General features: G+C 42.1%; 1 protein-coding gene across 1 annotated transcript in view; it reads left to right on the top strand.

Moving 5' to 3' along the window:
• Positions 1 to 5,280: 5,280 nt before the first annotated feature.
• The window catches only part of LOC311127076 (low-density lipoprotein receptor-related protein 12-like), a 34,602-nt gene continuing 24,830 nt past the window's right edge, over positions 5,281 to 15,052 (top strand). The window contains exon 1 of the mRNA XM_084158839.1: positions 5,281 to 6,062. Coding sequence (XP_084014965.1) covers positions 5,987 to 6,062 — 76 coding nt within the window. The 5' untranslated portion in view covers positions 5,281 to 5,986. The remainder of the gene's footprint in view (positions 6,063 to 15,052) is intronic.

Raw genomic sequence — 15,052 nt, 5'->3', positions numbered from 1 at the left:
CCGCCTGGTACGGCACCTGCACCACCCGCAACCACAGGGCTTTCCAGATGATGGTGCGTTCTGCCCAACTCATCACCAGGGGCACACTGGCTGCCCTCCAGGACACCTACAGCACCCGATGTCACAGGAAGGCCAAAAAGATCATCATGTCCTGGCCATCAGGAAGGCCAGGACATCAACCACCTGAGCCACGGCCTGTTCACCCCGCTATCATCCAGAAGGCAAGGTCGGTACAGGTGCATCAAAGCTGAGACTGAAAAACAGCTTCTATCTCAAGGCCATCAGACTGTTAAATAGCCATCACTAGCCGGCCTCCACCCGGTTACTCAACACTGCACCTTAGAGGCTGCTGCCCTATATACAGTGGGGAAAAAAAGTATTTAGTCAGCCACCAATTGTGCAAGTTCTCCCACTTAAAAAGATGAGAGAGGCCTGTAATTTTCATCATAGGTACACGTCAACTATGACAGACAAAATGAGAAAGAAAATTCCAGAAAATCACATTGTAGGATTTTTTATGAATTTATTTGCAAAATGTGGTGGAAAATAAGTATTTGGTCAATAACAAAAGTTTCTCAATACTTTGTTATATACCCTTTGTTGGCAATGACACAGGTCAAACGTTTTCTGTAAGTCTTCACAAGGTTTTCACACACTGTTGCTGGTATTTTGGCCCATTCCTCCATGCAGATCTCCTCTAGAGCAGTGATGTTTTGGGGCTGTCGCTGGGCAACACAGACTTTCAACTCCCTCCAAAGATTTTCTATGGGGTTGAGATCTGGAGACTGGCTAGGCCACTCCAGGACCTTGAAATGCTTCTTACGAAGCCACTCCTTCGTTGCCCGGGCGGTGTGTTTGGGATCATTGTCATGCTGAAAGACCCAGCCACGTTTCATCTTCAATGCCCTTGCTGATGGAAGGAGGTTTTCACTCAAAATCTCACGATACATGGCCCCATTCATACTTTGCTTTACACGGATCAGTCGTCCTGGTCCCTTTGCAGAAAAACAGCCCCAAAGCATGATGTTTCCACCCCCATGCTTCACAGTAGGTATGGTGTTCTTTGGATGCAACTCAGCATTCTTTGTCCTCCAAACACGACGAGTTGAGTTTTTACCAAAAAGTTCTATTTTGGTTTCATCTGACCATATGACATTCTCCCAATCCTCTTCTGGATCATCCAAATGCACTCTAGCAAACTTCAGACGGGCCTGGACATGTACTGGCTTAAGCAGGGGTACACGTCTTGCACTGCAGGATTTGAGTCCCTGGCGGCGTAGTGTGTTACTGATGGTAGGCTTTGTTACTTTGGTCCCAGCTCTCAGCAGGTCATTCACTAGGTCCCCCCGTGTGGTTCTGGGATTTTTGCTCACCGTTCTTGTGATCATTTTGACCCCACAGGGTGAGATCTTGCGTGGAGCCCCAGATCAAGGGAGATTATCAGTGGTCTTGTATGTCTTCCATTTCCTAATAATTGCTCCCACAGTTGATTTCTTCAAACCAAGCTGCTTACCTATTGCAGATTCAGTCTTCCCAGCCTGGTGCAGGTCTACAATTTTGTTTCTGGTGTCCTTTGACAGCTCTTTGGTCTTGGCCATAATGGAGTTTGGAGTGTGACTGTTTGAGGTTGTGGACAGGTGTCTTTTATACTGATAACAAGTTCAAACAGGTGCCATTAATACAGGTAATGAGTGGAGGACAGAGGAGCCTCTTAAAGAAGAAGTTACAGGTCTGTGAGAGCCAGAAATCTTGCTTGTTTGTAGGTGACCAAATACTTATTTTCCACCATAATTTGCAAATAAATTCATTAAAAATCCTACAATGTGATTTTCTGGATTTTTTTTTCTCAATTTGTCTGTCATAGTTGACGTGTACCTATGATGAAAATTACAGGCCTCTCTCATCTTTTTAAGTGGGAGAACTTGCACAATTGGTGGCTGACTAAATACTTTTTTTCCCCACTGTACATAGACATGGAATCACTGGCCACTTTAATAATGGAACACTAGTCACTTTAATAATGTTTACATACTGCTTTACTCATCTCATATGTATATACTGTATTATTTTCTACTGTATTTTAGTCAATGCCACTCAGACATCGCTCATCCTGATATTAATATATTTCTTAATTCCATTCTTTTACTTTTAGATTTGTGTGTATTATTGTGAATTGTTAGATACTACTGCACTGTTGGAGCTAGGAACACAAGCATTTCGCTACACCTGCAGTAACATCTGCTAAATATGTGTTTGTGACCAATAAAATTTGATTGAGATATTTCAAGTTATTTCAAATATTTTGTTTACATTTACATTTTAGTCATTTAGCAGACGCTCTTATCCAGAGCGACTTACAGTTAGTGAGTGCATACATAATTTTTTTATTTTTCATACTATTTAATTTTTCATACCTGGCTGAGTCGGGTGTAACCACATTTTAGCTTGTAACAATTTTGGCCTCAAATGACAGGCAGAGCGAAATAGCAAGGAAGCTGTTGTCGTTTCTCTGTTCTACCGGCCTGCACCTACGGGTGATGCGTATAGATCAGGGGTGTCAAACTCATTTTAGCTCAGGGGCCACATGGAGGAAAATCTATTCCCAAGTGGGCCGGACCGGAAAAATCATGGTATATATAACTTAAAAACAACAACTTCAGATTGTTTTCTTTGTTTTAATACGATCAACATACAACATAAAGCTGGAGCCTGAGGACAGTGTGTCCAAAATAGTACAAGCACAACATCACTATTAATCATAAAACACGTCAAGTTTATTTGAAAATTCTAAAGAAAAAGAACACACAAACACACAATGCCTCAGTGATTAACAGAACTGTTTCACAGATCACAGAACTATATCAGGGTGTCATTTCTCAGGCAGAAATGTAGATGAAAATAATGAAATCCTGTTCCCCAAACAAGTGCAAGAACCACAGAGTCAAGAATAGGTTAAATATACAAATAAAATAAAATCAATTAAAAACAATAGCACATCAACATAAAAACATATAAACATAAATCTGAAAGCGTTGCTCAAACTCCCGTAACAGTCCCGTTATTTTATCTTTGAACCGCTTCATGTCTGCCACATGTTGGGTCGCGCACACATTTTTCAGACAGGGGAAGTGAGCTGCATCACCACCGGCAAGTTGCGTCTCCCACAATGACAGCTTCAACTTGAAAGAACGTATGCTGTCATAATACTGCGTGACAACTTTGTTGCGCCCTTGCAGCTGTTTGTTCAAGTTATTCAGGTGCTCTGTAACATCCACCATAAATGCAAGGGCCTGCATCCATTCTGCGGAATGAAATTCTAACACTGGTTTGCCCTTTTCTTCCATGAACTGTTCAATTTCTTCTCGTAAATCAAAGAAACGCCTCAGCACAGCACCTCGGCTTAACCATTTTACCTCAGTGTGGTATGGCAGGCCATAGATGTGGTCTTTCTCTCTGAGAAGGCTGTCAAACTGACGGTGATTCAGGCTTCTGGATCGGATGAAATTAACAGTTTGGATGACCACCTTCATGACGTCATCCATCTTTAATGACTTGCAACACAAAGCCTCCTGGTGCAAAATACAGTGAAAAGTCAAAAAATCACGTCCTCCATTTGCAGATTGCACTTTCTCTCTGAACTTTGTCACAACGCCTGCTTTTTTCCCGATCATTGAGGGCGCACCATCTGTAGCCAGGCTGACAGCGCGGGACCAGTCCACTCCGACCCTGTCCAGCGCGCCGACGAGTGCGGTAAAAATATCGGCTGCTGTCGTTGTATCTGTCATCGGCACCAACTCCACGAACTCCTCGGTGACGGTCAATGTGTCATCAACTCCGCGGATAAAAATGGCCAGTTGTGCAACATCTGTAATGTCCGTGCTTTCATCAATTGCAACCGAAAACGCAATAAATGACTTTACTTTTTGCTTCAACTGGCTGTCCAAATCCACTGAAAGATCGGAAATCCTGTCTGCAACTGTGTTTCTTGTCAGGCTGATATTTGCAAAAGCCTGCAGCTTTTCAGGGCACACAATCTCCGCTGCCTTCATCATGCATGTTTTTACAAATTCACCCTCACTAAATGGTTTTGAAGCCACTGCGATTTCATTAGCAATGAGGTAGCTAGCTTTCACTGCAGCGTCACTGATGTCTCGGCTGTGAGTAAACACAGACTGCTGTTTCTTCAGACCCGCCAACAGTTCATTCACCTTCTCTCATCTCCGCTGTCCTTGAAAGTTGTCATATTTGTCGGCATGAAGACTCACATAGTGGCGACGAAGGTTATATTCTTTCAGCACTGCAACATGCTCTGAACACACCAAACATACAGCTTTCCCATTCAATTCCGTGAATAAATAGGATGACCATTTTTCTTGGAACACTCTGCACTCTGCGTCCACTTTTCCCTTTTTTGACAGAGACATATTGGGGCAATGAGGGTGCCAAAGCACATAATGTTAAAAGTAGAAGCCGTAATAAATATCGCAGGCAAAACAAAGTAGCTCATTGGCTGCACGTGCTTGACCTACTTGCTCTGCCCCGGTATAAACAGTTTGCTTGCTTAACACAATTGCTATTGCGCCATCCAGTGGACATAATTGGAACAGCAGTTTATTTTATTGAAAAATTGCAGCGCATTTTTTTTTTTTATCATCTCGCGGGCCGGATTAAACCCGTTTGCGGGCCTGATCCGGCCCGCGGGCCGGACGTTTGACACCCCTGGTATAGATATTTAAATGTGTAATTCGCACTCCGACCTGAGGATGGCAGCAATACGCAATACACAGTTTAGTTTGCCGGAAACGCACAAGATGAAGATGAAGAAGAAGAAGAAGAAGAAGAAGAAGACGACGACGCTGATGATAATGATAATGATACCCCGGCTGTAACAACATTCAGCCAATGCATAGGTAGTTGTGGCTACACGGGATGTACTGTTACATACAGTTTAGAGCCCGGAGTGTTAGGGGCTTATGCTTTAACATTTTCAATAATGATGAAACTCTGAAGGAACATTTTCGCCACCTTCACTAGAAGAAGACAGTGAAGTGACATTTAAACGATACCTCAATAATATTTTCGTTCCGTTCTGCCATTGCTTTGGAAGCTAGCTAACGTTAGCAGGCTAGCTTGTATTTAGCATTTGCGAGGCTGTGGAGGCGTAAAACAGGAGAAGAGCGGGTTACAACGCTCGTTTGTTTTTTAGGTAACAGTTTTCTTTCGGTTATATTGTTGTTGTTTTTTTAGTTTATATATGGTGACATATTTATGTTCGATTTCAATGTTGGTAATGAAACGTAATTGTGCTAACGCAGCTAGCTAGCTTTGTTAACGATAGCTAACGTTAGCGTTGATCACTAACGTTAGCTAGCTAGCTAACACAAAGGGGAGTTCTAGGAGCTAGTTAGTTAACGGTGGAGTTGACTGTATTGCTAGCAATGCCTTTGTATTTTCCTCTGTTCTGGCACAATGCATAACACAACGCTTATCATACTAGGAGATGGAGCGCCACTCAGACATATATCTACACATGTAATGTGAAGATGGATTAATATTGGCTAGGAATAGATAGATAGCTTACGTTAGAGTAATCGTTAGCTAGCAGTTTGGTTATCTAAAATTCAATGTCGCTCTTTTGTTGTTACGCTAGCTAACTAGCCAGTTACAACGCACTGTTGTGTTTAACCGTTTGATTGCAGTATTTTGTCAAGACAGCTATTGTTTCTTCATTGTCATCAAGCTAGCAAGATAACTTCATCTGTATTGGCTGTATAATTGATTGAAAATCAGTGTGTTGTCTGGCCAGAAAGGAATTGGTAAACGTTAGTTAGATTATCTTTAAATCAAAGCAATCTCATTTGTTGATTTTGTTTTTGTCACTGCTTAAGTGATTTCGGGACACCAAAGAAGAGCTTACTTAGTTACATTTTTGGGAACATTGTAACAAAGTAGCAACAAATATATTAGGCCTAGTTCATTAGCTATAATGGCCTACTACACTTTGGCCTCAAATGGGATCTCATCATGGATATCTCTACACATGGTCCTCCTCATATTCACTGGTAAGTATTTTATAATAACTAAATATTTGTTACAACTCGCATACAATCTATACCACAGCAACTCAAACACACTCAAGCACACAGGAGGATATGTTCATTTCCATCTAAAATTACCCATGAACACCAACGTAGTCCAGTGTAACTCAGTTGGTAGAGCATGGCGCTTGGAACGCCAGGGTTGTGGGTTCGATTGCCATGGGGGACCAGTATGAAAATGTATGCTGTAAGTTGCTCTGGATAAGAGTGTCTGCTAAATGACTAAAATGTAACGTGAGGTTTATAGGAGCATATCACATTTGGTGTCAAATGAAAGCTAAGAGTCTATATTTTTGGGAGATTCTCACAATTCTATATGTATTGCAATTAGATACTGGGATTTTCTTGCGATTTGATGTTCCAAACATATTGCTCACTACAGTGCATTCGGAAAGTATTCAGACCCCTTGACCTTTTCCACATTTTACAGCCTTATTCTAAAATGGATTTTAAAAAATGTCAATCATCAATCTACACAGAATACCCCATAATGACAAAGCAAAACCAGATTTTTTGCAAATGTATTACAAATAAAAACAGAAATACCGTATTTACATAAGTATTCAGACCCTTTGCTATGAGACTTGAGCTCAGGTGCCTGTGGTAAATTCAATTGATTGGACATGATTTGGAAAGGCACACACCTGTTTATTTAAGGTCCCACAGTTGACAGTGCATGTCAGAGCAAAAACCAAGCCATGAGGTCGAAGGAATTGTCCGTAGAGCTCCGAGACAGGATTGTGTCGAGGCACAGATCTGGGGAAGGGTACAAAAAAATGTCTGCAGCTTTGAAGGTCCCCAAGAACACAGTGGTCTCCATCATTCTTAAATGGAAGAAGTTTGGAACCACCAAGACTCTTCCAAGAGCTGGCCGCCTGGCCAAACTGAGCAATCGGAGGAGAAGGGCCTTGGTCAGGGAGGTGACCAAGAACCCTATGGTCACTCTGACAGAGCTCCAGAGTTCCTCTGTGGAGATGGCAGAACCTTCCAGAAGGACAACCATTTCTGTGCCAAAAGGCACCTAAATGACTCTCAGACCATGAGAAACAAGATTCTCTGGTCTGATCCTGAGGCCGCATTTATTGTAGCTGGGGATTTTAACAAAGCAAATTTGAGGAAAACGCTACAAAAGTTCTATCAACACATTGACTGTATTACTCGCTTAGGAAAAACACTAGACCACTGCTACTCGCCTTTTCGAGATGCCTACAAAGCCCTCCCCCGCCCTCCCTTCGGCAAATTAGATCATGACTCCATTTTGCTCCTCCCTTCCTATAGGCAGAAACTCAAACAGGAAGTACCCGTGCTAAGGTCTATTCAACCCTGGTCTGACCAGTCAGAATCCATGCTTCAAGATTGTTCTGATCACGCGGACTGGGATATGTTCTGGGTAGCCTCTGAGAATAACATGACGTATACACGGACACGGTGAATGAGTTAATCAGGAAGTGTATAGGGGATGTTGTTCCCACGGTGACTATTAAAACCTACCCAAACCAGAAACCGTGGATAGATGGCAGCATTTCGCGCAAAACTGAAAGCGCGAACCACTGCATTTAACCATGGCAAGGTGACTGGGACTATGGTCTAATAAAAACGGTGTAGTTATTCCCTCCGTAAGGCAATCAAACAGGCAAAACGTCAGCACAGAGACAAAGTGAAGTCGCAATTCAATGGCTCAGACACGAGACATATGTGGCAGGATCTACAGACAATCACAGATTGCAAAGGGAAAACCAGCCACGTCACGGACACCGACGTCTTGCTCCTGGACAAGCTAAACTACTTCTTAGCCCGCTTTGAGGATAACACAGTGCCACCGACGCGGCCCACTCCCAAGGACTGTGGGTTCTCGTTCTCCGTGGCCGACGTGAGTAAGACATTTAAACCTGTTAACCCACGCAATGCTGCCGGCCCAGACGGCATCCCTAGCCGTGTCCTCAGAGCATGCGCAGACAGCTGGCTGGAGTGTTTACGGACATGTCCCCACTTGCTTCAAGATGTCCACCATTGTTGCTGTACCTGAGAAAGCAAGGTAGATCCACAGACGATGCAATCGCCATCGCACTGCACACTGCCCTATCCCATCTGGACAAGAGGAATACCTTTGTCAGAATGCTGTTCATTGACTATAGCTCAGCCTTCAACACCATAGTAACCTCCAAGCTCATCATTAAGCTCGGGCCCTGGGTCTGAACCCCGCCCTGTTCAACTGGGTCCTAGACTTCCTGATGGGCTGCCCCCAGGTGGTGAAGGTAGGAAACAACACCTCCACTTCGCTGATCCTCAACACAGGGGCCCCACAAGGGTGCGTGCTCAGCCCCCTCCTGTACTCCCTGTTCACCCACGACTGCATGGCCACGCACACCTCCAACTCAATCATCAAGTTTGCAGACGACACAACAGTAGTAGGCCTGATTACCAACAATGACGAGACAGTTTACAGGGAAGAAGTGAGGGCCCTGGCGGAGTGGTGCCAGGAAAATAACCTCTCCCTCAACGTCAACAAAACGAAGGAGCTGATCGGACTTCAGGAGATAGCAGAGGGAGCACGCCCCCATCCACATCGACGGGACCGCAGTGGAGAAAGTGAAAAGCTTCATGTTCCTCTGCATACACATCACTGACAATCTGAAATGGTCCACCCACACAGACAGTGTGGTGAAGAAGGCGCAACAGTGCCTCTTCAACCTCAGGAGGCTGAATACATTTTGCTTGGCCCCTAAGACCCTCACAAACTTTTACAGATGCACAATTGAGAGGATCCTGTCGGGCCTTATCACTGCCTGGTACGGCAACTTTACTGCGCGCAACCGCAGGGCTGTCCAGAGGGTGGTGCGTTCTGCCCAACGCATCACCGGGGGCACACCGCCTGCCCTCCAGGACACCTACAGCACACGATGTCACAGGAAGGCCATCAACCACCCGCGCCACGGCCTATTCACCCCACTATCATCCAGAAGGCAAGGTCAGTACAGGTGCATCAAAGCTGGGACAGAGAGACTGAAAAACAGGTTCTATCTCAAGGCCATCAGACTGTTAAATAGCCATCACTATGTAAATGTGATATTTCCCTTTTTTATTTTTAATAAGTTTGCAAAATTTTCTAAAAACTTGTTTTTACTTTGTCGTTATGGGGTATAGTGTGTAGATTGATGATGGGGAAAAAAACAATTTAATCAATTTTAGAAGAAGGGTGTAACGTAACAAAATGTGGAAAAGTCAAAGGGTCTGAATACTTTCCGAATGCACTGTATATGTCTGCTGCAGAGAGACAAGAAAATTAGTTTTGATCAGTCATGGAAATAAAAGTGCTAGAAACATGTTGACACACTTCAAAAAGATGTAGAGCAAGTTATAGGATAAGAAGTATATGAGTTTCAGTGCAGGTACAGCCAACTAGTGCTAACGCTACCTGCCAACTTATTTTTTTTAACAAATCGATAGTCTGAGTCATGGTATCGATATAATATAGTCCAAAATAATATTGCGATATGTAACTGTATCGATTTCCCCCCCATCATTTTCGAAAAATCCACATATCTTTTAAGATATTTTCTAATTTCTCTCCCGCATGAGGGAGAATTATGAAAGTTCATGCAAGTAACAAGTATAGATAGACCTACCATTTAGTTAGTGTTTTTACTGAGAACAATTTTGTTTGAGTTGTATTACCAAATCGGTAACAGTGACCGAAAAATCTGCAACAGAATGACTTCAATTGAATTGGCCACAATGGGGAAATCATATTTTGTCCCAAACCACAGTTGCAGTAGAGTATGGTACAGTAGAGAAAAATCTGCAACAGAATGACTTCAATTGAATTGGCCACAATGGGGAATCCTATTTGTCCCAAACCACAGTTGCATTAGAGTATGGTACAGTAGAGCACAAATGAGTAGGGTACAGTATAATATAATATACTGTACTTGATTCTACTTTTCTGTACTCTACTCTACTGAACTATACGCTACTCTTTACTGTACTCTACAGTACCAGGGGTCGCGTTAACACAGAATTCTGCATATTTAAAATAAAAAATAAAACACATCTTGCTGTGTTTTTTAAACGCACATCTAAAATGCTTCTTATTGTAATATCTGCTTCAGACAAATGTTGTGCTTCAGTTGCACTTCTCCACTCGGATGAGAAATCTGTGCTGTCGTCGTCAGACTAAGCAAATTCACGTATTCACGAACGGGCATTCTATCAGCAGACAGCATTCTGACTGATGTGTAGCTAATTTTCTGTGTATTTTTCTCCTTTAAAATGCAAGATTATCTTCAAGCAAAACATTAGGGAATATAGATGGCTACATTCATTCTATGATAAACATTAGAAATATGATGCACGTGCTTCGTTTTGCAAAAAAATACCTAGCTTTTTCATTGTAAGCTAATTGACTTGTGTGGCTGCTAGTCAAGTAGCGTTGCACTTCTGTTGTCATCTGATGAAAATGAAGCCATTTTCTGCCGAATGTTTGGCATTAATTTATTTTTGTGATGATAAACCATAGTTGCACGCCCCTGATTACTCTATTGAAGCAAAAAAACACTGTTGACTTTTAATATCGACTTTTTTATGGTCTGCGTTTTTAAAATGCAGATTTCTGAAAGCTAATGTGACCCTGCTGTACTAAACTATACTCTGCTGTACTGAACTATACTCTTCTGTGCTGTACTCTACTCTGCTATACTGTGATGTCCAAACTTGTGGAACATAGTCACGTCTAAGATTGGCAGATATTTGGTCCGGTCTGGACCAACCAAATTTGGTCTTGTTTGGGGGCCGAGCTCATTAGAATGATAGCCAGTGTGTAGAATAATACCCGAACACGCAAAGGAGGATATTACTTTTTTCTACCTTTGTACATCACCATGAAGAGAATGACATTTGTGGGTCTTTCTATAAATAATTGGGCCAGTGTGTCACATTTGGATCAACATTTCTAAATGGTTTGAAACAAAAAATTTAAAGGATTTTCATGCCGTTCCACATGTGTACTTAGAGGGAAAAAAAGTGAATATATGCAAATTGGCCATAACTCCACCTATACAACAACATAGGCCTAGGACTATACATCCTTTAAGCAGGGTTCATAAAGACATGGCAAGTCAAATTCAAGGACTTTCACTGAATTTTTCAAGCACTTCATTGTAATTTATATAATTGTACATAATATGGAATCCCCCCCCCCCCCCCCCCCCAAAGCATGCAAAAAGTAGCCATTACCACTTTAAGAATAATACTTTTTAGGCCTTGCCAATGCATTGAAAGAATGTAATAATAATTTCACTATCATTATTACATTCTAAAATATGTGAGAATAATGTGGACATTGCCTGACTAAATAAATTGGATGCATGCATGGTGATTTTTCTGTAGCCTATGTGGTCGACACAGGGACATATAATAAAGCCATGAATAGCGGTAGCATTAATCTCACCATTTGAATCTCACCATCGCTGTTTTTATAATGAGAAAGTTACCAAAAACCAGTTTCCTTTTTAAAGCTGGAAAAAAATATTTATCTTTACAATTATTCTGACATTTCACATTCTTAAAATAAAGTGGTGATCCAAACTGACCTAAAACAGGGAATTTTTACTTGGATTAAATGTCAGGAATTGTGAAAAACTGAGTTTAAATGTATGTGGCGAAGGTGTATGTAAACTTCTGACTTCATCTGTATGTGTTTATTTACGTTTTATATTGTCTATGTTTATAAGTTGTTATGTCTGATATTTATCTCAAACATTGTTCCCCCCTGCTGCTGTCTTGGTTGGACCAGGTCTCTCTTGAAAAATAGATTTTATCTTAATGAGAAACCTGGATAACAAAAAAATACTGCATAATTTGGCAGGACCCCTAAGCAAGCATTTCACAGTAAAGTCTGCGCACCTTGTATTCGCCGCATGTGACATAACATTTGATTTGATTGTCATTGGATGGGTTACTTTTAAATATTGATCAGCAGCACCAGGTCTCAATGGTGTTTGTCACCTTTCTAATTAGTTGAGCTGTTATTTCAGCCCATGTGAAAGGCAGCTATTACATTTGCATTTAAATCCACACCCATAATCTCAGATTGTTCTGGAATCGTTTCTGTAGTTAGAAACAGATAAGATAAGCATTCCGGAAACATTATTTTGTTGAAATATAATTAGATCTCTGTGAAATTAAGCTGATTGATTGCACCCAAATTGGCCATTTTAATTTATAGGATTCATATAATATTAAGTAATTATAGTACCTAACATTTTTCTAACAATGAGTTAGATATTAGGAATCTAAAGAAGTGGTCAAAAGCCATCCATGGACCCCCCACATCTTACGCCAATTCCACCCCAACAACAAGGATATAGTACCAGTTCTCTATGGTTGAAAAGTAGTATGAAGCTGCGGCTTGGAGTATTGCTTCTATGTAATGTATTCTCAGTGAATTTGGTGGGTTTTTTCCCCTCAGTTCAGATAAATTAGTAATTGAAGTTGTTGGGTTTATGCCCCATTTTAAAGAATCTCCCCCATTGTTAAAGGGATAGTTCACCCCAATTGCATAGCATCGGCTGCTGTCATACCTGGTCCATGGACTGTTTACAGGGTAAGAAAACCAATATGTACTTTTAAGAAAAGGGATAATTCTTTAAAGTATCATCTAATAACAGGAACAGCACCTGGTAATATCAGGATGTAGGATGGGACATAAACCCAACATCTTCATTTACTAATTTCTCTGAACTGAGGGGAAAAAACCCCACCAAATTTACTGAGAATACATTACATAGGATGAAGAAAAAATACTCCGAGCCGCAGCTCCATACTACTTGATACTGTATACTCGTTGACCATCCAAATCGGATGTTAGGTACTATAATATATGAATATACAGTGGGGAGAACAAGTATTTGATACACTGCCGATTTTGCAGGTTTTCCTACTTACAAAGCATGTAGAGGTCTGTCATTTTTATCATAGGTACACTTCAACTGTGAGAGACGGAATCTAAAACAAAAATCCAGAAAATCACATTGTATGATTTTTAAGTAATTAATTTGCATTTTATTGCAACCCAACTAACAAATGAATGCAATATGCCTACTGAGGTGTTTTTTTTTCTCACTACCATCGATAATGGGCATGTAGGCCTAGTGGCTAGCCTTAGTTCAAAGAGTTGATTGAATAGTATGCCATAGGCTAATACCTCTAAGTAGTTTGTCTAGTCAAAGGGTTAATCAGTTCCTAGGCTACCTCAGGGAAGGAGCATTGGTTCTGTAGTCAAACTAGTCGTTTAACAACATTGTTTCCTTTGTTGGGACATGTTGGAGGGTTTGTCTGAAGATTATTGATGCTCCCTCATAACTGTTCTAATGCTCACTCACAGCAACACACACCCAACGTGTGTGTGTATGTGTATATGTATATATATATATATATTTATATATATATTGTGTGTGTTTGTATATACAGTATCTCACAAAAGTGAGTACACCCCTCACATTTTTGTAAATATTTGAGTATATCTTTTAATGTGACAACACTGAAGAAATGACACTTTGCTACAATGTAAAGTAGTGAGTGTACAGCTTGTATAACAGTGTACATTTGCTGTCCCCTCAAAATAACACAACACACAGCCATTAATGTCTAAACCGCTGACAACAAAAGTGAGTACACCCCTAAGTGAAAATGTCCAAATTGGGCCCAAAGTGTCAATATTTTGTGTGGCCACCATCATTTTCCAGCACTGCCTTAACCCTCTTGGGCATGGAGTTCACCAGAGCTTCACAGGTTGCCACTGGAGTCCTCTTCCACTCCTCTATGACGACATCACGGAGCTGGTGGATGTTAGAGACCTTGCACTCCTCCACCTTCCGTTTGAGGATGCCCCACAGATGCTCAATAGGGTTTAGGTCTGGAGACGTGCTTGGCCAGTCCATCACCTTTACCCTCAGCTTCTTTAGCAAGGCAGTGGTCATCTTGGAGGTGTGTTTGGGGTCGTTATCATGTTGGAATACTGCCCTGCGGCCCAGTCTCCAAAGGGAGGTGATCATGCTCTGATTCAGTATGTCACAGTACATGTTGGCATTCATGGTTCCCTCAATGAACTGTAGCTCCCCAGTGCCGGCAGCACTCATGCAGCCCCAGACCATGACACTCCCACCACCATGCTTGACTGTAGGCAAGACACACTTGTCTTTGTACTCCTCACCTGGTTGTCGCCACACACGCTTGACACCATCTGAACCAAATACGTTTATTTTGGTCTCATCAGACCACAGGACATGGTTCCAGTAATCCATGTTCTTAGTCTGCTTGTCTTCAGCAAACTGTTTGCGGGCTTTCTTGTGCATCATCTTTAGAAGAGGCTTCCTTCTGGGACGACAGCCATGCAGACCAATTTGATGCAGTGTGCGGCGTATGGTCTGAGCACTGACAGGCTGACCCCCCCCCACCCCTTCTTTGGTTGACCATGGCGAGGCATGTTCTGAGTGGAACCTGTCCTATTAAACCGCTGTATGGTCTTGGCCACCGTGCTGCAGCTCAGTTTCAGGGTCTTGGCAATCTTCTTATAGCCCAGACCATCTTTATGTCTCCTGAGTGGCGCAGTGGTCTAAGGCACTGCATCGCAGTGCTAGCTGTGCCACTAGAGATCCTGGTTCGAATCCAGGCTCTGTCGCAGCCGGCCGCGACCGGGAGACTCATGGGCAGCGCACAATTGGCCTAGCGTTGTCCAGGGTAGGGGAGGGAATGGCCGGCAGGGATGTAGCTCAGTTGATAGAGCATGGCGTTTGCAATGCCAGGGTTGTGGGTTCGATTCCCACAGGGGACCAGTATGAAAAAAAATATATATGTATTCACTAACTGTAAGTCGCTCTGGATAAGAGCGTCTGCTAAATGACTAAAATGTAAATGTAAAAATGTTATGTAGAGCAACAATTATTCTTTTCAGATCC

This window comes from Coregonus lavaretus (genome assembly GCF_964263955.1).
Source record: "Coregonus lavaretus genome assembly, chromosome: 3".
NCBI classification, from domain to species: Eukaryota; Metazoa; Chordata; class Actinopteri; order Salmoniformes; family Salmonidae; genus Coregonus; species Coregonus lavaretus.
Note: the sequence above shows the minus strand (reverse complement) of the source record. Positions and strands in the feature narration are given on the sequence as shown.